The 25,875-nt window shown below is 38.2% G+C and overlaps 1 protein-coding gene across 1 annotated transcript in view; it reads left to right on the top strand.

The window, feature by feature from the left end:
- The window catches only part of thsd7ba (thrombospondin, type I, domain containing 7Ba), a 167,720-nt gene that overhangs the window by 39,403 nt on the left and 102,442 nt on the right, over positions 1 to 25,875 (top strand). Inside the window, exon 3 of the mRNA XM_040149288.1 lies at positions 2,148 to 2,324. Coding sequence (XP_040005222.1) covers positions 2,165 to 2,324 — 160 coding nt within the window. The 5' untranslated portion in view covers positions 2,148 to 2,164. The remainder of the gene's footprint in view (positions 1 to 2,147; positions 2,325 to 25,875) is intronic.

Below are 25,875 nucleotides of genomic sequence, written 5' to 3'. Positions count from 1 at the left end.
CCCTAACTCTTCAGAGTGATAGGCCTGAAGAAAAGCAACCATTCATCTGACTTTTTGCAGACAGATCTAACACAAGGAAAATCTCAAATCTCTGTTTTTGTGTGAATTAAAAAACAATACTAGGATGCCTCGGGGTCATGCTTGGTTTCATTGCTTCTTTCTGTTCAAGACCGTGTTTTCAAATCAGTTGTGACATGTTCTGTCAGCCTATGGAGAGTGCTGCTTGTCCCATGAATAGTCAAATTAGACTGGCTAGAGGGAGCGTGTAATCTGGGTGCAGTCAGGTATGGCATCCAGAGCAGTGCAGCCTGAGAGGTTGGCTAGTGATCAGCAACCAGAGGTGTCTAATTGGCATATGGCTGCGTAAGTGCCAGAATACTCTGCTCATTCATCCAAACAGAATAAATTCTATGGACAAAAAAACATGTGAGACAAAAGCAGCTTTAATAAAAAAATAAACAGTACATACTTTCTGTTTAAAGTGGAGGAGTTCTTTAAAATAGAGAGAGGACAGTTAACAATATAGTGATTCTTTGGATTGTGAGATTTGAGATGATTTTCCACACCCGTGTTTGAATAATATGTCTGAAACCTGTGCAACAGATTGATACTGAGGAAAGATACAAACAAGAGTTGTATGTTGAAATGCCAAACTTGAATTTGTGTTTGCAATGAGCTCCTATGGCACAAAAGAGACCAAAACACTTTTGACTATATATAACAGAATTGGACATTCCATCAAAAACTGGGCATCTGGCAGCCCAATTCTGGGCACCAAGCCATCTCTACCCTTGCAATTCTTTCTCATTAAACAACATTTGCCCCCACCAACACACAGCTAAAGCAGCAAAGTCAAAATTTAATTTCCCTGAATGAAATCAGGCAATACTAATTCAGTACTCACCATGTGTAAATAATCTTTATTCTCAAATGCCTGCTCAAATACCATGAGAAAACTATATGATACTTCATTATCAAGACACAATGTGGTAAACCCACCGTGTCGCAGTGATCTGCAACGTTAAAAGAAGATTTTTTCTATATTGTCGTAATGCAGATGCATGATGTTCATGATCATGTTCAGCAAAATAAATAAAATAGCTTTTTGCTGGAAAAATACAGAAGCAGTACCAGAGAACCCATATACCTCTTGACAGTCAGATACTGACTTCAAAATTAAATCACAGAATAAACTCTCAATAAATTCATCACCGGATATTTGTATCACTGATCACAACTTCTGAATATCCATCTGAGTATCTCTTATTTTGCATAAACTTTTCAATTTTTTAATTTCTTCAATTATTTTTTGTTCTCCTGTTTTATGTGCTGTGTGTTTCATGTATTTAATTTTTTGCAAAACTTATGTGTAACAATAAGAAGTTTTGCTGCGTGTCAAAAAATGTTTTTGCATCAAGTTTCATGATTGCAGAATGACAAACTGCAGGGAGTGCTCTGTGGGATGATAAGCCAGTAATAACAAATCTCACAATACCTGAGCGCTACAGTGCCGCAAAATTTGTTTTCTGAAAATCAATCACCGCAGTCCTGAACACTAAACATCAGTCTCTCATAGCATCAGGTGTTACAAATTCAATTCCATATTCATTAATTTTGCTGTTGGTGCAACACAATTAGAGGCCTAGTGAATCCAGGACTAATCCCTAACACTCCTAGGACATGAAACACAGTAGTAGGAGATAGGAATAAATGAGCTGCAATAAAAAGGTAGTAATACCCTGTATTACTCCAAGCTTAAAGTCTTCCTTTCCTTCAATACATGTTTCCACATCTACCTTGGGAGGGTGAGATGCTCAAGCCTCTCTGACTAATTATTTTTGGTCTATGTGGGAGAAGAAGCAGGCATGGTATCACACTCGTGTGCTGGATTAAAAGGGAAAAAAAGAATGTTCATGTGTCAGAGGGTGTGAAGCACTTATGAAGGTGACACTGAATGTCATTTTTCTGGGCAGGAGGTTTCAGTGGGACATTATTTTTTTACACAGCAGCCTCGGAGTGTCTGAGACCTTCTCCACTTTCCCCATTTTTTAAGAGCTGTACACAATCTTTTTCTCTGGTTCCTCCAGCCCACGTCTCGGGCCATTTCTATGTGTGAGTTACTGATGAATTTCATGTTCTTCCCACAGGAGTAAGAGAGGAAGCAATGGGCTGGACTATGATTCTAAAAGATGACTTTGGGGTCATTGCCTGGGCATGGCGAACCGGGAACTACCTCAGCCTCTTCCTCCTCTTGTCTCTCTTTTCCATTCCAGTCCAGTCAGACATTGTGTTTCCTGAGGACCATCACTTTTCATGGAAAGCAGGTAAAATGTTTTTCTTTGCTATAAATGTGTCAATCACTATTCAAATTCTCAGCCTCCAGGTCAAATCTCTTTCATCTCCGGTGCAAAATCATGGTAGTAGTCACTCATAATTCCATACATTGAAATATACAATTACACTTTGTTGCTCTAAATTTGTCAGGACTGCTTTACTGGTATTCTATGAAATATTTTTATTTTTCTTATCGTTCAAGTGTGATAGATTTAACAAAATAGACCTTTGTGAACCTGTTAAGGTTCATACAGGTGGATATAATGCTGCGTGAGCACACACACATTCACTCCAATATGCAGACTGTATACACACGCCAGAGTCGGCCAGTCATTACTGCTTCTCATTATAGGGGAAAAACACTGTACCATACTGTACTGTAACTACATCTATTTTCAGTGCAACTATTTCTGTGGGGAAAGTAATCCTCCTCTTTCTGACACACATTGTTGGGGAAGCATAAACCTCAGGCTGCCACTGGACGTCATCAAGCCAGTATGACTGGGCGGTTAGCAAAATAAAACCTTCTTTCTGACAGACTATCCATCCCCAGCCCTGTGGTGACAAGCAGGGCTCGGAGTTTTACCATAATGATGTGTATGCTGTGGTAATGCGAAACAGTTAATGAGACATTGTTGCACAGTAGATAATCATGTCGAGGTATGCTCTGCTCTGGAATATTGGCCCCAGTTACAACTGGTTGAAATGGTTTCGATGAACAGCATGCTGCACACTATACTTTCAAATTCTATACTGTACATTTAGCATACTCAGTATTCACATACGAATACAGGTGTTTTTTTTTTACATGTACCAAAGACCTTTACATGCATCCATGCAGTATTTTTAAAGAAACATCCTATTTGTGAATGAATCACCTTTGGAAAACTGGAATTTGAGGTAATCTCATGATTCATCCTTCACTCGCTTCACAGATTCAATTGAAAATGCCTTTCCAAGGCAGCTTGAGAAGGAAAACTTGGCCTCCCCACACAAAAGTCCCACTCGCTGTGCGATTAGCACTTTCATTTCTCACTCTGTGGTTGGGTAATGACACTGCCCTAGTGATAAAGAGATTGATTAATTTCACTTGAAACAGCGTATGTTCAAAGGGGATGTAACCGGGACACCAATGTGAGGATTTGACATCCTTGCAGGGCTAAAATAGCTTATGCATTTTTGCTTAACTGGGGATGAAAATCACTTTAAAAACAAGAAATAAAATCTTAAACTTAACAAGCCTCACCTCTAAATACTGTATTTCCTCCCAGTGTCTGTTTGACTCCAGGGAAAACTAAGGGACTGTAACAATTGGCATTGGAATCCTCTGAAGTTAAATCTAAAAGGACAAGAACAGTCAGTTGCATGATAAAACATGTTGTGTTTGAAGGATGTGTTTTGTATAGTTTTGTTTAAATGAGCAAACATTCCTTCGGGCCACACATCTGTCTCACATTCGCTGTCTACGTAGCAGCTCCAGGCTTTATGTCACAAGTCTGAGCATTATGTTCATGTTGGCAAATACTGATTTAACTTCTAAGTCCACCACAGAAATGATATACTGTATTTGAATACTTACTTTGGCTGACAAGCTCCCCTTTAATTTTGGACTTGCCAATGTAGGGAAGAGTTTCTCTAATATATGCACAGCCACCCTATTGTGTGTTTGGTATGTCTATCTAGGCCAGCAGCATTGTGGGGTAAATCTTTTGTGTGAGCCAGTTCCCAGAGCTATGGCTAAGCTGGGAGTCTGTAGCTCAAAGAGAGAGCTGGAGTCATTTAAGCTTGACCTTCATCAGTGTCTTGGAGAGCAGAATAGAGCACTGAAACACTGCAGCTAATGGGACTATTATTTAACTCTTTTAAGTGACTGTTCAAAGACAATCCCTTTTAAACAGCAGTATTTTCCCTTTTTAACATCCAGTTACACGTTTATCATTAACTCACAGCAAACTGAAAAGCAGTGCATCAGAATAGAGGATGAGATGGTAATGTAAATTGTGAAGGGCTGCGGTTTAGGCTTTTTGCTCAAAATACATAAGGTAGCGATTAGTTATCCGTGTATCACACTAAACAGCATAGAGTGATTTGTATGGCTGTGTGTGGTTTGTTTTATTTCATTAGAAAAAGTTGTTTTACTCCTGTAAATTGCACATAGAGACGGGTGACAAATTTAAGGAAAAACCCAAAAAATTAGCGGATAAACAGGATGAAAATGTCCTCCATCCATAGGGCACGAGGGGTCACTGAACAGTTTGATGAGTATGAAAATGATGTGAATGACCGTCGCAGTCACCAAATCTCAACCCAGTGGACACCTATGGGAGATTTTGGACCGGCGTGTTCCACCACCATCATCAAAACACCACATGAGGGAATATCTTTTGGAGGAATGGTGTTCATCCTCCAGTAGAGTTCCGGAGACTTGTAGAGTCAATGCCAAGATGCGCTACAGCTGTTCTGGCAGCTTTTGGTGGCCCCACACCTCACAAAGACACTTTATGTTAGTGTTTCCTTAAATTTGTCTCCCCTTTGTAAGTAGTTTGTGTGTTGGAGAAATTGATTTTAGAATAAAAAAGCAGGCAAGTTAAACGTGCATGCACGTAGCCTTTTCCTTTTAAATTTTGTCTTTGAAATTCAAGGGATTGTATACTGTACAGTCCTGTTAGCTTAGGATGCTGATATCCTCTAGAACAGAGCGTTTAAATTGGATTTATTTTGGCTTCGGGAAGCATCTGCATTTAAACATGACAGCAAGACGTGCTCATCCAGTGTCAGCTTTAGACTACTGAAGAACTAAGATCTTCCCTCCCAGGTTTTCGTGTGTCATCTTTGAGATGAGAATTTTTTTTTTTCAGTAAAAATCTTTAAAATACTAGCACTCACCTATCAGAACTAATCAGAAGTTATTTATGGCCCAGCTCAACAAGAGAAAAGAGCTTCTTTATTCTTAGACACAAGTGAGAGCTCATCCCAGATGGGGTTGTAATGTGCATCAAAACACCTCTATTTAAGTTTTTCTCTTCTTGTTTTGAGGAGGGAATTCAATTAGTTTGTGAAAGTGAGGTATCTTTATCTCTGAGGAGAAAGATGTAATATTCCTACATAATTTTAACAATACATTGGAGACTGTATACAGTATTAATAGTGCAGCGTGTACTATGATTACAGGAATGTATTTGTATTTGTTTTGTGACTGTGTATTTCCTCATTTAAGCTTTCTTGTTTCAGTCATATTTCTTCATTTTTTGGCTATAAAAATATTATTATATGTGTTTGTTGCCTGGAGTCCTCTGGAGAATTGAATAATTAAGCTGTCTACTGTTCATCTAAATTATGTGGGAACTTTCAGCTTTAAGAATCAGCTGAGGGGCTATGATTTTCAAAAGATTGAGAAATCAATAAAGGTTTTCCTTAATGAGAGAGATTTCAGCTCCTGCTGGATTATTCAAAGAGCTTACGGGTCTGAAGCCCCAGGACCCGGTCTTACCTGAGGACTTGTGACTGTAAGAAAAATGAATTCATATGTGCAGTCTTACAGTCAGGCTACATTTACATTTCATTTCAGGGTCTGAGTGTATTTATTTGCAATGTCACCACACTGTTGCACCATCAAAGCTGAAATCAAACATCACTGCTGCAGTGAGCCTCTGTTGTTTCTGAAAAATAAGCTCAAAGGCAAGAGTGTGCGAGGATGGAGACTAGGAGGATTTCACATTTAATCAAATGGCACTGAATAATTTACAAGGCACTTTTTTGCTTTATGATGACAAAGAAAAAATTCACATTAGACAAATGCATTTTTCAGCCAGTGAGTTAGGAAATACCTAGTTATCCCCATACTAGTTTTCTCTGCTGCAAAGGTACTCATAGGTAAACAGTTGTTACTTTTAACATCAATCTTGTACTTCATGAATGATAGAAGTGTTTTATAAAGGGAGTCAAAGCTTGGCCTGACAATGGTGTTGGAGGAACAGTCAAAGAAACCAATGAATCCCTTCTTCTCAGGAGCAAGAATATATTGTTATAATAATTGTTATGCACAGAACTGGCCAGTCAACACATTCTCACTTCCAACTCGTCACATATGTACGCTTGGTCAGGGCCCCGTAGGCATCATTTTTCAACTTGCAGAGTAAATTACAGTATGAATGAAGCTCAACATTTATAAAGGGCAGTGGAGTCGCCACACCAGAGACTGGGGTTTGCATCCAGAGTCCTGTCTGTGGTTAGGTTTCGACAACAAAAGTGCTTTGTGTAAGGTTAGTGAAAGACTGTGGTTTTGGTAGAATGTACAATGAACAATGAATGTTGATAAAAAACGTAATCTGATCACAGTTACGTTTTGCAGTTTAGTCGTTTAGAAATGTAATTTTAAGGACACAGCTTTCCTATCGGACTACCCTGCACATTTAAAATGAGGCTAAAGGGACTCTGACCAAGCATCTGTATGTGATGCGTTTGGAGTGAGAACGGGTTGGGTCAACAACAATAAATCATACATTAAGGTCTAATGTAAGCTGTATGTAAAGACTCTGCCGAGCTGATCAGCTATAACTGACAACTGACATGTTCAAGAGAAAACAAGTTATTGTACAAAGTCAGAGAATGCGCTTACATTCTCTGCTGTAACCTGATTAATCACATGGAGCTGAATTCAGATCGAGGGTGGCGTATCCAAACCTTTGAATGAGCACCTAGTTTCTCTTTACTGTGTTCATGAGTCTGAATGGTTATCCTATGGCTCATCTCCAATCACCCAGTTCTTTAGACTTATTTATTTACATTTCTGCTTGGACATTGGATTTAAAAGATCTTGATACAGCTATGAGTGATGTTTCTTTTCATCTCCCTGCACTACTGTCCCAGTGATACTATTCCTATACTGAGCTTTGTCCTGGAAGTGTGCTGCAAAGGCCATGTGCACAACATAAGCTAACTAAATTTACAAACACATTATTTTCCTCTCAGTTTTGGTCTTCCATTCACAATAAGGTGGCATTTTCCACACCTCAAAAAGATGGTTCATTAACATGAGTCGCTCAAAGAAAATTTGTGGGCAATGTGTGCAGGGAAACACACACAAAAACACATTTCCAGCCTTTCTTTCAGTTTCCCCAGCAACACAGATCAATAGAACACAAAAAACTCTTTAATAAATGTGATGTGAACTGTACAACAGTCCTGTATCTATTGCAACCAGTAGATCAAGAAGAAAACTATTGAAGTAAGGGAGTGCATAAATGTTACATGCAAGTATTACAGAATAATATTGTGATGGAAATAAGACATATTTTGCAATGTCGCACCACCGGCCGCCCTGAGCATAACATAAATAAGGCTAATGAATAGATAACGTCATCAGGCCCTGAACATCTGCTCCAATCCCAGTGATGGGAAATCCCATCTGGCTGTAAAAGGTACTTATTGTACCTGATGAATGCTCCAAATTAGCTTGCTCAAGGTTCCCTGATGCCTTAAAAATGTGACGTAAATGGACTTGAGATAACAAGTTAAATAAACTTAAGGTATTAAGTTGAATCAACAACTTTTCAGCTACAGTGACAAACATTACAGACAGATTTGCTTTCCATTTACATTTTACACATTCATTCAATTTAACACAGTTTCCTACAGTAAACTCTGACGTGGTCTGTGGAAAGTTTCAGTTAAACTGACTTGAAATTAATAAAACGTATGTATTTCTGTTAGGTAAATGACAAAACAATCGTTGATTCCACTAAGTTCCTGTATAATGTTTTGTTGTTTAGCTGACACAGATCCCCCTACTTTATCCAGCTGTTCCAGCTGACTTCATCCCCAACAAAGCCATATGCCCAGACAACCTAATCCAGGAAATGTGCAAGTAGTAAGCTTTTATTCAGTGACTGTCAATCCTGGTGCTATAGTCTTTTACTGATTAACTGGACTAATCTGCCCCATGTTAGCATCCTAAACCATTTCTATTGCATTGACAATCAGCTGTGTATTTTAACACCTTGACCAAAGTACTTTGATCTGCATTACATTTGCATTTGTATACTGTATATGCTAGTTTCGTCACAGTTAGTAGTTGTAGTAATAAATGTGTTGAATGCATAATAATTCAAACGATTTAATTCATAATAATAGCTTACAGTGTTACGGTAACCCATTTCTTTTCCCCTTAATGACCCCAATAGTTTGGCTCAGTTGACAAATAACACATAATGTTAGTTTGTAGAATGTTAATTGCAGCAATCTTGTCTTTCGCTCATATTAAAATTATATTGCTTTGGTATGTGAACCAAACACAGTACATCATTACTGGAAACCAACCCAAGCCTGCAGCAATTTCTCAGATCCAGCTTGAATAGCTATGGGTTTTTTGCTGATATTGATATTGTATAACACACAGTCATTCATCATTCACGCTGATTTTGTTTTTTCTGGAACACTAACAGACATTCTGATGGAAAGATACAAAATGTGTTGGAGATGGAAAGTTAGATTTTCAGGTATTCATAGTGTATTTATTATTCTGAATATAATCACAATGGTGGATACCGCCAGGTGATTTGTCCTGTGGGCTCTGGTATTGTCAGCAGTTCGAAACAGCTGTGTCGCCCCTGTCAGTGTGGGAATTCTCCGGCTACATATGGAGAGCCTTCGAGTCAAATGAGCAATGATCCACACGGGGCAGAAAACTGCTGCTACCACACTGCTCTCCATGCACTGTAACACGCCAATCACTGATGTCACTGCACAGTGTAACAGTCACCGACCAACACTTAGGAGCAGCAAGATGTAAATTAAAATAGATTAAGAAAGACAAATCGCAAGCTCAAGATTGGAATAGTGATATTATTAATAAGTTTCATTATCTGACTGCTTTAATTGAAATGGCAGATAAGCCTCAACGTGTATTTCTGATTGCAACCACTCATAAGCATCAAGCAGTTCCCTCTCATTAAGTCGGCTTCTCCCCAACTCTAGGGGTGAGAATATTATTTTCGTACAGGTGCTGGTCTGAGATCTTGAATAATTTTGAACATCAGACACACATCTGAAAAGAATGAATGTGATTGGTAGGATAAATATGCACCAATCCCATCCAAACGATTCGACAGCAGATAAGAGCAGTGGCTTTGTGCTTAAAATCTTCCTTTTGATGCAGTGACAAGTCCAGAAATGGTTAGGCTAGCTTACCACAAAGATTGGAAGCAATGTGAAACACTTCGCTTCAGTCAATATATATATATATATATATGAACAAAAACTTTAAAACAACTCTAAAACTAGTTGTTTTCACATGTTGTGTCTTTTTAGTGAGCCAGCTAGCCATTCATATGTTCATGAAAGAGTCACCTGAAAATCCCTTAAAATTATGTCAGATCAAACCCAGCGACTTCAATATGAACACAAAGCTTCTGAGGAGGTTTTGTACAACACTTTCATCCACCTGAGCTTTTATTTCATTTCACACATCCATTTGTTGTGACCAACGTGATCTAAGTGCTTTCTGTCCATACCTTTTGTAAACACTGTAAGGCTTTCAACATGTTTCCCTTGTTCTAGTCATATACTATCAATATTGCAGCTTGGCATTGAATTCAGCAAATTCCTGCAAATGTGCACAAATGATGTCTGAAATAAAGAAATGTGGTTTGTTATCTGTCCTTAGCAAATCTACTTTGGGTAGGCTAAATCTAGCGCAGCAAATTAGCCTGATTATGATCAAGGTCAATGAAACTCAAATTTGACTATTGATATGAGGCAGAAAGATATTGCTCCAGTTAGATATACTATATCTTCAGCTTTTTTGAAACCCCGAGATATCCACTGTGCATTTATAAAATAGTGCCTTGGGCATACTACTGGCAAAAAACAGTAACAATATAGTGAATGACAAACGGAAGCACTGCTTTGTCTCGTTTAATTTTAATCAGCATTGAATGCTATAATGGTATACTGCATGTTCCAGCTTGAAAAACTTTGAAGTATCTCTTCAAAAGCCTCTATATTGATTATGCAATTGAGATCTCATTTTGACCGGCAGGGAACTGATTGAGGTTGTCATAAAAGCTGGTGGCTAGTCTCATGAGAGCTGCAAGGCAGGAGATTCCTAGCAGTCAGACCATTAATCCCATGAGAACGTTCTCACAGAAGAGTAAGCTTTCAGAGTGCCTCTCCCATCAGAGGTCTCTTTCAAGCAGCTCGGGGCTTTCGCACAACCCTTGTACAAAACGTCCTGTTTCTGGACAAATCTCCCACAGTTGAATTTCTTCATTAGGGCCTTGAGGGAGGAATAGGGAAAGATACACAGGCATGACTAGTTTGTAACTGAGGACAGATGTAATTATGAAGACTTCCTGTAGCTACTGAAATACCTAGCCTGGAGTGCCACTGTGTAACTGATGGGAATCAAAAATAGAAGGTCATATCATTACTGATTGGCTCCAGCAGCTTCAATTAAAACTAATATTGAATTACATAAAAGGCATTTCTTGAGTGTCTTATTTTTGTCTGATTAAGCCCCATGTGTGAAGACTAGATTCCTTAATACATCACTCCAAAATGTAGATGTTGTAAAGGCTGTCGAGAAAAGTAATGTAAATTAAACTTTGTGGGGCTTTTAAACATGCTTTGCATTTACTCCACTTCATCACAAAAAAATACACAGCCAACACCAACTGTGTATATATGCAGTGTAACTGCATGTGCAGTACCAATCAGCATGTCACCTGTTACGTATTTATCAGAATCTGTGTAACAGCTGACTAGACAAATAAAACCACACTACAAGACTCAAGGACAGTATTTTTGGCAGAAAAGTGTGGTTGAAAGTTTTAACTGAATTACTTATTTAGAATGAATTTTAGGAATACAGGTACCTCACAAGCAAAATAGTCACAATACTGAAATTTGATTAGTCAACAACTTCAGCTCCTTCAATGCAAATGAAGTAAACCTGCTGACAGGAGGTTCTCCTGTTCCACTGCTGCAAACTGGCTCAAGTGCAAAGATTTTATTAAATCAGCAACAAGGAAAATCAGACCGAGGCACGTCCTGCTCTTTGATGCTTTAGAAGTTGGGAGCATTGGGTTATGACGCTGAGGTGAACGGCTTTGTACTTTATGTGTTATGCGTGTATGTGTGAAGGTCAGGTAAAAGTAATTTGTCACTGCGTGGAATGAACGGACAAAGCATCTGAAATCCACTGTTGCACGCTACAAAATAAATTAAGCATCAGTATCACATAGCATCATTACTCCATCATTCTGTTCCTCATTTTTGTCTGGGTTCTTAATATGCTCTATAAATGCTCTCTGGTGAAGAAGCTTCATTGTAATTCCCTCTTCATAAAAAAAGGCTATTTGCTGCTTTAACAAAACATTACACGCCTGTTTAATTACAATAGTTTTAATGAGATGAACTCCTCTTTGCTTTGGAAATACTGTAAGCCTGAAGGTCTTAGCCAGACTGAGTCACTATAAGTTAAGGGAGAAGCTGCAACATATACGGGAGGAGCTTAAACCTAAATGCTAAAAATGCTTTTTTTTTTTTTTTAAGAAAACCTGTTTTTAACTGTTTTGTGTTCATCTCCTTCATGGTGCAGTTTCCTTGACAAGCTGCTCTCCACGCTGGAGTGCTCTGTCTTTGTCAGCACAAGTGCTTATACCCCCTACTGCAGACAGAGCTCGAAGTATAGAGGTTACCAGCTGATAAGACTTCCCATTTCTTCTACTCTGGCTCTATTACTATATCCTCCTTTGTTTTATAATTAATGACATGATATTTGGTGCCTGTGGTGGATGTTTCACTTCACTTAAAATATCTCAACAGAAGTACGGAGGATGGGAACTCCTTACTGATGCACTACCCACAGTAAGAGAAAAGGAAAAATGTTAATAATGTTCTCTATGTTTGAACAGCAGCCGCTACCGTGACCTGTTAAAAGAGCCTTCTCTGTTTACTGTGTATTTCACAGCAAGGTGAAACCAAAGGGATCTTATTCTTACCAGGGAAAGGTTCCCATATGAGTAATTTTCTGATTGCAGAGCACTGTCTATCAAAAGTGCTTGTTTTATTTTACCCTTTGATCAACTGCTTAAACAGGTTAGTCAAAACAGGACATACGAGAGAGGAGTGGAAGAAAGAGGAGAGATGCTGCGAGGAAGGGATTCCAGTGGAATTATCCTGCCAGTATTAATGTGGTAGCCAATGCAGAATATACATTTTGAATTATGACATGTATGTCACTCATCTAACGGAAATATTCGGATCGAAAAACAGGCATACAGTGTGCACTGTAAATGGGATTTGGGCTGTGTTTCAAGAAGCAGGTGTATGGAGTCATCTGGATGACTTTGCTGATTTACCCTGGGCCAATCTTGTCTCCTAGAAATTGCATTTTATATACTATTTATTTGCAACAGCAAATTCATTTTGGAGGAAATATAATGCTGTAACATAAAGGGAAAATTTTAAAGTCAGCATATCTGGTAAGTTGCAAAATGTGGATTTCAAAATGTCCACTGACAATGGACTGTATTTCATTTGTTTTCACTATAATATCTGCTCTTGCAATACAATATTTGTTCATATAGCAAGTACAGCATGATTATACATGATTTTTACGGTTATATTTAAGCACTCAGCACTTGGTTAAGGATAAGGAAAGATTATCTTGTCTGGTCTTTGCTCAATACAGAAAAAGTCCACAGTGCCTTCAAGCATTAGACAAGACATGTTAACTCTACTAATATTTAACCAAAACACGTGGTCATCCCGACCTTAACCGAAGTGCTTTTGTTGCCTAAACCTAATTACACGCGGGAATCATGATGTTCAATCAAAATGGGAGAGAAATCCTTCGTTTCCGCACCTTAAACAATTTGTTCAGCGCTAACAGTAGAGTCAGGCAGATGCCAGGCAGGTTGTACACACACAGTCCTGAGAAGAGGTGGGGGGCTTTAATCCTGCCAGGATGATAGGATAGTATCCCCTGAGTGTTGAGATAAGGCTTCAGTCATGTCAATAAATAATTACAATATAGTGAAGATACCAGTATGAGACTTTAATTTTTATTTACTTTTATTTATTTAGTTTCTTATTTTGAATTTAAGGACTAACCCTGTACGTAATACCCACTAGAGATGGACCCTAAATCCCTGAGTCCATTTCAGATGCTACCATGGCTAATGTAGGGTTTAGTAGCACATTGTTTAGCTATACTTAACGCCATACACTCCAAATGTCAGATTTTGATGTCCCAATGACTACACAGGAGTTCCTTCTCGTTCACTAATTTTTAGCAGTCATACAGTGAGCCATAAAACTCCTGCACTGACAGTAGATGAGCTGCAATAGCCTGTGATTTGAGCAAGGGACGCAACTTTAACTGAATGCTTCCTCCTCCTGCGTTACTAATTTGATATTAGACACTTGGTATTTTGGCTTTCCAATTAGCATATTTGTGATTATTAAAAAAAACAACAACAACAAAAACAAACAAACAGTGGATTCATAAATTTATGAAACTTAATGTCAAAAGGAATCCCAGAATGCAATGACAATCCAATGACTGAGGATACATATTGTAGGAGTAGCTAAGGCTGGCTTCTTTAAACACTAATGATTTTAACAATTTTCACATATTCTCAGATATGACTGGTAAAGTAACGTATATATTTGGGGTTTTTGGATTTTATTTTATTATATTCAATTTAAAGTTTTTTAAAGTTTTGTTTGTGAGTTTGGCCAGTGTCTAGTTATGTCTCAGCAGCATGCCATTTGTTTTAATTCGGTGTTACCACTTGTTCATTTGAGTTGTCCTGGCCTGGGATGAACAACTGAATAATTATTTCTTGTTGAGAATAGAGGAAGAGCTGGATCAACCTATTGGACCCAATGAAAACAGAAAACCAGTTTAATTAAATCTGCTAATGCTTGGCTTTCATTCTCTTTTTGTTTAGCAAAGCTGTTGAATACATTTTTGGAGTGACTTCATAATTACAGTCCAGACTCCACAGTTTGCAATTTTCTGTTTTACTTACGAGGTGAAAGAGAGACATTTCCTAAATGGGCAAAAATGAATAAATAATTTAAATAAATAAATAAACAAGATGTCTCTGCTATTGCAATCTAAAAATATCAGGATCATTTTCTGGTAAAGGAAACTGTAGCACTTATACTCTAATTGGTTACTTTTTACAAGATGATTATGAAATGAATACTGGTACACATACAGTAGGTTGTTTCATCTGGCTAACTCAGGCTGCTGAAGGCTCCTATTAGCTTTGGCTGAGCTTTTAGAATGCATTATATACAGAACAAGGGCTGTGTAGGTTAACCTCAATCTCTTACTGTGTATAGTGTTAGACAGGGACCACTTCACAGCTAGTATGAAGAAGACGAATGTGAATGTAAGTGTCTTTCAATGAATATGTGAGCATATACTGCATAAAGACATACTTAAAATATTCTGACTCCATCTTTGAATTTAGAATAGTGATTGAACTAAGCCAGACTACGGTTGCATTAAATGGTTTTAACACACAGCTCCAGCAGCTGATGCTAAGCAGATACAATATTTGCCATGTTCACCATTTGCGTCTAGCTTGTTAACATCCCAACATTTGCTACTTGGCACTAACCACAAAGTACAGCTGAGACTGATGGGATTGTCAGTAGTTTTGCAGTTGTTTGGTCATACCTCAGAGTAAATTGAAATTTTGATCTTATGGTGGCACTAGATGAAAAGTCAGAGGATCATTAAAGTGATTACAGTTCATCCTGAGGGCAATATGAATGTCTGTACCAAATTTCATGGCAATCCATCCAAGCGGTTGTGGAGATGTTTAAGTCAATACAAGAAATATCAACCTCATGATGACACAAGAGTAAAAGTCAGGGGATCACCAAAGTCATCAGGATTCATCCTCTGGTGACCATGAATGTCTTTGCTAAATTTCATTGCAATACATCAAATAGTTGTTGAGATATTTCAGTCTGGACCAAAGTGATGGACTAACTGACTGACAGACAGACATTACCAGCAGCCATGCTCCTAATATGGCTAAAAACAAGCTTTTCTAACAGTATTGTGTCCATTTATTTAATGTTGAAATAAGAGTATTTTTGTAAAAATATGGGTACTTGTAAAATAACCAGATCCAGACACAGCCATTATGTTGAAATTATACCACGTTGCAGATCTTTAGAGGACTCTTAATGTCTTCAGGGGCGTTAGCACAAATGGTTTTATAATTATTCATCTCAGCAAAGTGACTTTACCTCAGGACTACATCTCTCCAGCCTTCAAACCCTGGATCCTGTTTAAAAAAAAAAAGATTATTGAATTTCATAAATCTGAAGTTGTAATGTTGAACTTATGTGGAACTCAAGAGGGAGTGCAGTTCACAGAGATTTAAATGAGGCACTCGCAAAGTTGCATTTCAATAAGATGTAGCTAGGGGAGAGAACACTGGTGTAATGAAAAACAGACAGGGATGGGAAAAGGGTGCTGGTGGGTTTTGCTGTAGGGGTGCTTGGGGGCCTTTCCTTGATCAGGGATCATGCTCTCAGACTGGCTGATTTGGCAGCATGAGGACTGAGCTTCCAAATGACAGAAGCAACACAATGATAAAGTCAGTATATCCAAAGAAGCTACTCATCACAAATGGAGTGAGGCCCCATAAGAGTGTACTAGAGCAACTCAGAAGTTGCTAAAGTTACAGCACATACTGTGCCTCATGCGTTAGCTGAGCTTGTGCACTGCTATCACTAGTAGGCAGTTTATTTAAAGCCCCTACACATAGAACTTAAAATTTACAGACTTTGGTGACTCTTTGACTGTCTAGGCAACATTTTACAGCAGCTGTTGAAAAATAATCCACCTCTCCATATCCATATGGTGATGTCAAATTGACACAGATAAAAATAGTATGACACGTAATGAGATATATTATCATGAGAACAATAAGAAATTTTCTGTCACTGCTTTGTCTCTGCACTAATAATTTATTTTACAAGAATAGATGATATGTGAACACAGTATTTTTCCAAAGGTTCTTGCTTTTTGTTGACTTTAAATTAGACCTCACAGATAATGATAACCAAACACAGCCTCGACACAAAAACGCAACCTATTTTTACACCTTTAAACAGGCTCACATTCAATACAGCCCTTGGTCTAACTGAACAAGGTAACTATGTATAAAAAAATCATTGCATGAACTATGAGAACTGGCTAATTCAACAGTAGAAAGTCAGTTAAACATTGCATTATGATCTGGATCAAAGCATGGCTATAATTACATTTACATTTGGCAGATCCTCTTATCCAGAGTGACGCACAGTTCTGCTCAGTCACAATTAAAACAAGAACATCAGAGAGATATGTGCTGCCAGTCAGATCATTCTAGTCATTAGTTGACCAAAGGTGCTACAAGGAGGGAACCTGCATGCTGATGTAACAAGCTGAACTCATTATGGGAACAGCAATAGACTATTGTCAGTGCATGCTGTGTAGCCTGTACAATCTGCAGCTGCCAAGTTTTGTTTTTCTTGTTTTTGTTTGGTTTTTTTTTACGTCAAACATCAAATTGAAAAAAAATTACAGTGAATATAGTCCAGACAATGTTTCAAGAAAGCCATTACGTTGCATCAATATTCACTCATTATGTTAAACAAACAATTCTATTTAATTCACTCTATTTAACCTGATTTAATGTGAAGTGAGAAAAAGGCAGTGGTTCAGTTTCTCAAGGTACTTGTTTGGTACTTTTCTCTTCTATCGCTACTACAGCACATTCCAAATAACAATGTACTTCATATTGTCTCTGGAGATGTGTCTCCCCATAATGGTAACATATTGTGTTTATCAGAATATATAAAAGGACCCCACCTCAACATTCTCCTGAAACAACCAGTTTCATCTATGAAACAGTTTCTTAAAGTAAATTCTTAAAGTAAAAGTTCGTAAAGTTACAGTACATACTGGGATTTCAGAGAAACTCATGGCACATAATTAATGTAAGCTGGATATGCCATGAATCATTTTCCTACCCCAGAAGCCCAGCGTTTAAACATGAGGAAATAATCCAGGTGAACTTTTAATTAGGATTTGTGGAGTGATGTTTGATTTTTTTTTTTATTACCTTGGTTGTGGAGGTATGTGATGCAATATACTGTAAAACTGATCCAACACCTAACTCACGCACTATCAACAAAAACTGAATGTGTAATACTTCATAAAGTATGGCAGGGCTACTGTATCGGATTTGACTACGGGTGTACCTAATAATCTGATAGCACAGTTTATAGTGGTGAATATTTAATTTACACTCAGAGCTGTGAATACCTTGTCTCTATTTCAGCCATGAGTTGTGAGCCACAAAAATCCAAGCCACATAGATGCCTTTCAGGGTGGGCTGCACCAGGTTCAATGTCATTTAAAATCCACGTGTCACACCCACGTCTCTCCCTGATGTGTGCCCATGCTTACATAACTGCCTTTCTTCTTTTATGTGTATTCAAAAATGAAGATCACAATCATCAAGTGCTGAAGTTATTGCTTTCATTGTCGCATGTTATTCGCCTCTCAACGGTTTTTCTTAAAGAACTGCAAATGAAAAAAAAATTCCTTGCTCTATGAAGGCAGATTAGTCAAGGACTCAATAGACACACTTGCATCACAGTGTAATGGAGAAAAGGTGAGGGGTAGTGTTTGATAGCTACGGTTACATTTATCAACCAAACCTTGGTTATATTTTACATAATACATGTTTTTTTTACCTGTTGACTGACCATTCTTTTGTGGCTGAGGCACCAGTTTACTTGACCTACAGGAAAAACAGTTCACAACAAGTGCTCCTGTCACATTTTAATGCCAATCCATCCAATTGATTAAGAGTCAATAAATATTATAATATCTCAACAGTAATACTCATTGTCTCTCAATAAAGATATTTTACTCGGGACACAAATGGTGGATCAAGCGACTGCACCAACCAACACACCAACCAAAATAAAAAAAATCATTTACCCCATTCAAACATTTCTCCCATGCCTTTACACCACACCCGGAGTGTCCTTTGTGATACCTGAGGGAGATGAAGGAAGGTACATCCTCAGCTATCAAAACTCCGAAAGTAGTTTTCCATCCATTTTTTTTTTTTGCAAAATATTTTTACTGTAAACAGTGTTAGATGACATAGCAGTGAGTATGCGGATGTACTTTCTAGAATTTTTTTTAACACTAAGCATCCAAACACACACCCCACCCTGGCTCATTTAGAATGAAGAGTACACATACACACAACAGAATTGAACAAACGAGCCCTCAGTCCAGCATGACCTAAAAGTCTGTAAAGTATGACAGAAAGGGTAGCCATTTGTGAAAAAAAAAACTTATCAGAATATCCTCTGTGTATATTTAATTTTCTCAAGTTGAGAAAAAACACAGCTGCTGTGAGCCATCAAGAAACAGAGGGAGGGTTAGGAGATTCCCACTGTGGCAGAATGCGACCTCTGCCTAGTAAAGATGTGAAATTAAATTTTTTTTTTTGCACAGAATTTAATCGACCTGACTCGGCCGGGATCTCAAAGATGGCAATCATTGGACAAGGCTGTAGATTTATTCCCATTATGGTAGACATTATATTAAAATGTCTGCACATCTCTAATGGACTCAGTGATAACAGCCACCTTGGCTGCACAGTGGCTGATGGCTTTGTTTGGATCCCTGATAAAGACGGGCCAGAGACTGTGCGGTGTATTTTGGCTGAGGTGATCATGTGGGTATCAATGTACAACAGCCTTACAGAGTGTACTGAGCAATTTTTCAATTTCACATTTGAAGGCATACTGTATTATTTCTATATTGTACTTTCTGTACTTTTTGATTTGCAACACAGAAAACAAAACAAAAAACAAAACAAAAAAAGTATTTTTATTTTAGCTGTAGCTGAGTTTTTGTTGGTGTTAGCAATCAGGGATGCAAAAAGTCTTCTAACACTCATTTGGTTTCCTCTATTGCCACATGAAATTAGCAAAGTTTGGATGAGCATTGATGAGGATGCTAGTGAATGTTATTTTGTCCAGTCATTGTTTAATTGACCTCCCACAGATTACCATAAAATGAGGGACCATCTGATTAATAATTGAGGGACAAAGGGAACAGAGATGACAGATGGAGGATAGGTGAAGTATTTAGCCTCTGCAGGTTACACTCTGCAGGCTCCCTGACTGGGATAGTCACTTCTTCTGCCAGAGAAACTCTCCGGGCCTCATAGAATTGGGCCTCAGCTCAGCTCCAGGACCATTTTGTGGGTGATTAAAGGGAAAAATACATTTTTCTGATTTAAATTCATACCATGAAATGAATCTTGAACATGAAAACCACTTAGAAAAACAAAAACAGCAGTGTATTCATGAATTGTAATTCATTCTCAGCGACAGTGAGGCAGATGTTTCTTGGGACTGGAAGATCAGTGCTGAAATATTACTACTTCTGTTCCTGGTATCTCCTTTTTGACTTGAGTTAAATGATATGATGTAATTAGCATAAGTGTAATGAAAGTTGCAAACTGAAAATATATAGAACATCACTGAACAAATAGATATGTTATTCAACTGAAAACAAAGAAAGAAATATCATCTTTGGCAGTTTGTCTGTACCAATGCAAATGCTTTGAAATATAATGGGTTTAATTTTCAAGTAATGTGTCGTACTCAGACTGTCCTCTTCAATAGTACCTGGCAACTTCAGGCAGGACATAGGGTAACCTAGTAAAAAGTGAGGGTGTGGCTTGAAGCTTGAATCCTGTCTCCTGTAACAGTAAATGTTGCTTTCCCTTAATGATTATGCTAATCTTTCCCTAAATCACCTGAAGGGAGCTGCACAGTCGGGTAATAATTCTCTATTGGCTCGTCACTGAGAACTGCTCCCTTCACTTTACATATAGTCTTTTGATCCATTGTTAAAGGACCAGTGTGTAGGATTTAAGGAGATCTATTTGCAGAAATGGAATATGCTATTCATAATCATGTTTTCATTAGTGTATAAGCACCTGAAACTAAGAATCGACTTGTTTTAGAATGAGCCCTTTATATCTACATAGAGAGCATGTCCTCGTCTGCGGAGCCAGCCGTATTGCACCAGCATGTTTCTACAGTAGCCCAGAATGGACAAACTAAACACTGGCTCTAGAGAGGAGCTTTTGCATTTTTATGTTACCTGAAGGCCACGCTTGGAAAGGGAGGGTGAGAGGAGGGGTATTCAGTCGGTTGCAATCTGAAAACTCACCAATAGATGCCACTAAACCTTACAAACTGGTCTTTTAATTTAAAAATTGCTATTAGTGTAGCTTTAACCAGTTGATTTAGTTTAGTTACGTTCCATGGCCTTAAACAGCTAGTTTTGGTTGTCTAAATTTAAACATTTTAAAGGGATAAGTGCAATTTGTAGGTTGGTTGGAAAGCACCTTTTTTGTTGCAACTTGCTGGTTGTAGTTTAAATTGTTCTGGTAGAGAAACCTGTCTGCCACGATGTTAAGCGGTTTCACCAGCAGAAATAGAGTAGCACTTCAGGAATCGCTGCTCAATCGGAGGGCAGCTCAGGAAAAAAAGCTCGGGGGTGCATCGGCATCAGTAATCAGCACTCAAATGAAGTTACAACAGATGTTCAGCCATGAAAGCAACCTTGTCAAGGCGCTTCTCAAACACGTACTGTATGATGAGTATTTCTTCATAGCCTCGTATTCAATCTGTTCATTCCCCATTCTTTATTAAGTTATTCCCAAACCAGCCAATACATTTCTCTTTTTGTCTTCTCAAGTTTCTCACCTGCATTATCATATAATAATAATTAAATTTAAAACATTTGAGCCAACGCCAGGTGACGATGTCAAATTATCCTGTGTTGCCCCTGTGTTGTAGAAAAGTAAATAAGTAATTTCTATTTATTCTTTTGGTGGCTTTCAGTGGATAAAATATTAATTGACACAAACTACCAGAGCGGAGAAGCATTACAACAGCTCCCATGGCTGCAGGTTGACTTCAACAACAGTTTTCCTTTCATAACAGAGTGAGCAGATATACCATACAGACTGTGGTGCACTGCCAGAGACAGAACTGTCACTTTATCTCTGTCCTGCTTTGGCCCAGGTCACCTGCTTTATCAAAACACAAGGGTCTTTCCTAAGGTTGCTGCCTGTAGATATGGCCATTAGTTCTGCTCCTGTGCATACAGGAGAGTATTCCCAGTACAGCAGAAGACAGTGAGACCGAGGAGTGAGTGACATCCTATCCAATTACTTGTCACCTCTACACAGGCTGGTGCAGGGACTTGAGGAGACCACATGAGACAAGCAATTACATGGAAAAAAAGATTCTGATCACCACAGAGGTAGAGCACACCTCTGGCTGCCCCCCACTGTAATCTTCATGTCTTAAAGTGATATCAACGGAAGTACTGTGGCATTTATAAGTGTAAACACATTGATTCTTAGAGAAATCCCCAAAAGGGTTTTATAGCCTAAAATAAAAGTGGAATCTATTTGTATAAATTAGATCTTAGAAGAAATACAATATATGCCTTATAGACCAACTACAAGGTTTCCTACGGCTAGTTAACAGAACAGCAAAACATTGATTTCTGTGGGAGAAGAGGTCCTGTCTAGATCTGACAATGAGCATATTTTGAGGTGAGACAGTGGGACATGCCACAATCACTATGAGGCGAAATGGAAATGTCACTGGAATGGGATTTATTATGGAACCTGAGCACAGAAAAACTAGTGCTTTACTGTGTTGTGCTGACATATCATTACACAAAATTGTATACCATTGAGCAACCTGTTACACTTTTTTACAGTTCTGGACAAAATTCAGTGGATAGGTTACTTGTAGTGAGTTAGTCCAGAATCTTTATCACGAAGACATGGAAGCTCAGGAAGATGATGTGCATGTCAGCTATGTTTTAATTATTTATCCACCTCCCTTCGATTGTTTGTTTTCTTGACTTAGCAGAAAGGGCCCTGTGTTTTCAACAGCACCCATTTGAAACTCTCTGACAGCCCACTGCTGTGGGCAGGTTAGAAATACAGATTATAAGCACAAAGTCAGACGATACTCAAGAAATGACCTGGAAAAAATATCTGGCAGAGAAGAAAATAAGAAATGCAAACTTATGACCTATGACTGCATGGGTGTACTGCTTTTCGATGTGCCAAAGAGCAAAGCTTCCACTTCGATTGAAGGTGGATTTGCTCTTATGATGGACAAAGGTCAACACAACACTGTGTCCACAAGCCTATGGCTTAAGCAGAAATTTATATTCATTTCATTTAGTATGTGTACTCACTTTTACATAAAAATCTAAACATAACTATTGAAAAAATGTGTCTTTGGATATATGCTGAATATGTGATATACTGTAGACATAATGTTTATTTTGTTGCATTGTCTGTAATTGATGTTAGTGAAAAGTCACTCTCCCTTGCCAAGCCAGGAAGTACTATATTAGCTTAAAAAAGTGCCTTAAACTTCCTTTGAGAAAGAACTCCATACTCCTGATTTACATAACACAAAAAGAAACTGCATGCATGTTGTATGTGATGCCTCAGATAAGCTGTATTGAAGTGTTGCAACTGTAACACAAATTGATCAATGTCATGTTGTTTGGATCAGAAAACGTTCTCTGCTATGGCTGATTTTGTAAAATAGCATGGATAGTATAATTGTAGATAACTGTATGTTCTCTTACTGTCAGTGTTTTTGTGCATAATGAATTGCAACCTTCCATGATTGTGAATTGCATATTAACATGGATGGAAACGACAGCTTTCATTTGAATAATCATGCAGCCTGTACCAGAACTGTGTTGTTTGTTTTTGCGCTGGCTGAGGTGGAAAATATTCCCAGAAAGCAGAATGTAAATATATCAGAAAGGGCAGTGTTTCCTTAGAACCTCTGTAAATTCTTGTGGGTCCACTTTACTCTATTGTCTCACTGCTGTGCAATTTAAACCCTGTCCTGACCCCACGGTGTAAAAACTCTCTGAAGAAGTCATGCTAAAACTGACTAAATATGATTGATTGTTCACTTAGAAGTCTTCTTGCTTGTATTTAAATGATTCTCTTCATGATTTACAGTAGTATTGATTTGAGATGAATCAGAGTAGAGGAGCTTGTATGACCTGCATTTTGGTTTACACAGAATGTGAGACTGTCTCTTTGAACCATTATACCAAGCTGAATCAGGCTAGAGACTCTGGATCAGTCTGCATTTGTTTAGCCCCAGTCTGTGTATTTATTTCTCTGTCCGTTTAACACGCATAATATCTCCACTAATCAGATTTTCATTAATGGAAGGAAATGAGTCTCATCGCTACACTTTGGCATTTTTAAATGACATTTTTTGGCTGAAGAGCGGTGTACATTACAGTGCTTATTTGGTTGGTTACTGATTGGCTCAAATGGGGATTACATCACTCAATGGGCACAACATGTATTAGTCTTGTCTTGTTTGTACTGCTGGCCATTCAGTTAGTGATTAGGCATTCAAGTAGGTCTGGCACTGGTGCTGGAGGGCTGAATGCTAAATTATGACCAAAGCCCATTGGGGCCATGTGTATAGTATTACAGCCCCAAGGTATGTAATTCATTAGTGTGGAATATTGAAGCTGCATTTGATGCTTTGCCTTGTTACAATGGAAGCTACAGTAAGTATCCTAAGCTAAAACACAAATACTATAATGCATTCATTATAATGTATTTATGGAAATACATAATTTATATTCAAGCAGGAAGTTCAAGCTTCTCACAGTATCTTCCCACCCTATCATTACACAAATTTTACTTCTAGCTGCAGATGAGGGGTGCGTTTCTGTCACTTAATTTCGGTGTGAAATGTCCGCTGGCGAGGATTTTTAACTTCCTTGGCTCACATTTCACAAATTTCACTCTAACCTGCTATATAAACACTTGGTTAAAATGAGCTGATTCAGGCCTTCTGGAGATGGATTGACTGCCTGATGATAATCTGATGAATTTCTGCATATATGAATGTTGTAAATGAGGATGCACTTCACTGCTCATAAATTACAACTGATGGAAGTGTGGCATGGGGGACAGCTCAGTGCATAATGAGGCTCAGTGGCATAGGTATCATTTAATTAAAAAGTGTTTTGACAAAGGATGCTAGTATCCAAACAGTCAAACTTAACTCAGGGAGAAAAGTTGAAGATGGATGGTTACTAAACTCAGCAGATGTTTGTGAGGAAAAAGCACAAAATGCTGCAGCGCAGAGAGAAAAACATTTTGTGCTCTTTGTATGTGTGACTGAGGAAAATTACCAACTGAATCTCATGTCTCAACCGAATCTCAAACATATAATTAAAAGTGTGGTGCTGCTTTTCTGTTCAAGTTACTGTACTGAATGCTGTTAAGAGAGAATCCTCTCCAGAACTGAGGTAATTGATGTGTTTCTTAAAGAATTTAATCCACAGTGCATTCAGAAAATATTCAGACCCCTTCACTTTTTTCAAATTTTGTTTCAGACCCTCTGGTTGATTCAGACCCTTTTGTACGACACTTGAAATTTAGCTCAGGGGCCTCCCATTTCTCTTGATGAAGAACAATGGAAGAACTTTGAGATGTTTCTAAACTTTGATTGGAGTCCACCTCTGGTGAATTCAAGTGATTGGAAATTATTTAGAAAGGCACACACCAGTCCATATAAGGTCTCAAAGCTGACAACGCATATCAGAGCAAAAACAAAACCATGAGGTTAAAGGAACTGCATGCAGAACTCAGAGACAGGATTGTGTCGAAGCACAGATCTGGGGATGGCTACAAAAAATTCTGCTGCATTGAAAGTTCCCAAGAGCACAGTGGCCCCCATAATTTTACAATGGAAGAAGTTTGGAACAACCATGACTCTTCCCAGAGCTGGTCGTCCAGCCAAACCAAGCAAGAGCTCCAGAGATCCTGAGTGGAGATGGGAAAAAAATGTCCAGAAGGACAACCAATTCTAAGCATCATGCCTGGTTTTCTCCAGATATGATGCTCTGGACAGTGCAGTAGACAGAAATAGTGTGCTTGGGTGTCTAAAATGCAGTTACTTTAATAATAAATAAGTAATGCATTAAACTGGCAATATTGACAAGATTGCAATAGTGTTTAATACAACAAAATGTGTGTGTGTTCAGCATACAACAAAATGTGTGGGTGTAAAAGTTTTCCCATTAACACTCCCAAAATGGTCGCATTAATTTGGAAAATTCAGCACCCAAAAATCCTATAAGATTTATACCAACCTGACTCAGTGATGCTTTTATCAAATGTAATTAAAGGGACCAGAGAGGCAAACGATTTAACAGTGGTGAGTGCAATTTTTTTTTTTTTTTCTTTTTGATGGAGCATTGCTCACTGCTGTTTAGGAGACAGTTTACTGCTTTGCTGCTTGCTTCCTCTTTGTCTCTGTCTGTCTGGTTTCGGGGCATAGTAGAGACTGCTTTTGTTGAGTTACTTGTTATTGTCGTACAGCTTTGCT

The sequence above is a fragment of the Xiphias gladius genome, chromosome 16, assembly GCF_016859285.1.
Source record: "Xiphias gladius isolate SHS-SW01 ecotype Sanya breed wild chromosome 16, ASM1685928v1, whole genome shotgun sequence".
Lineage (NCBI taxonomy): Eukaryota > Metazoa > Chordata > Actinopteri > Istiophoriformes > Xiphiidae > Xiphias > Xiphias gladius.
This window is presented reverse-complemented; position numbering and strand designations above follow the sequence as displayed.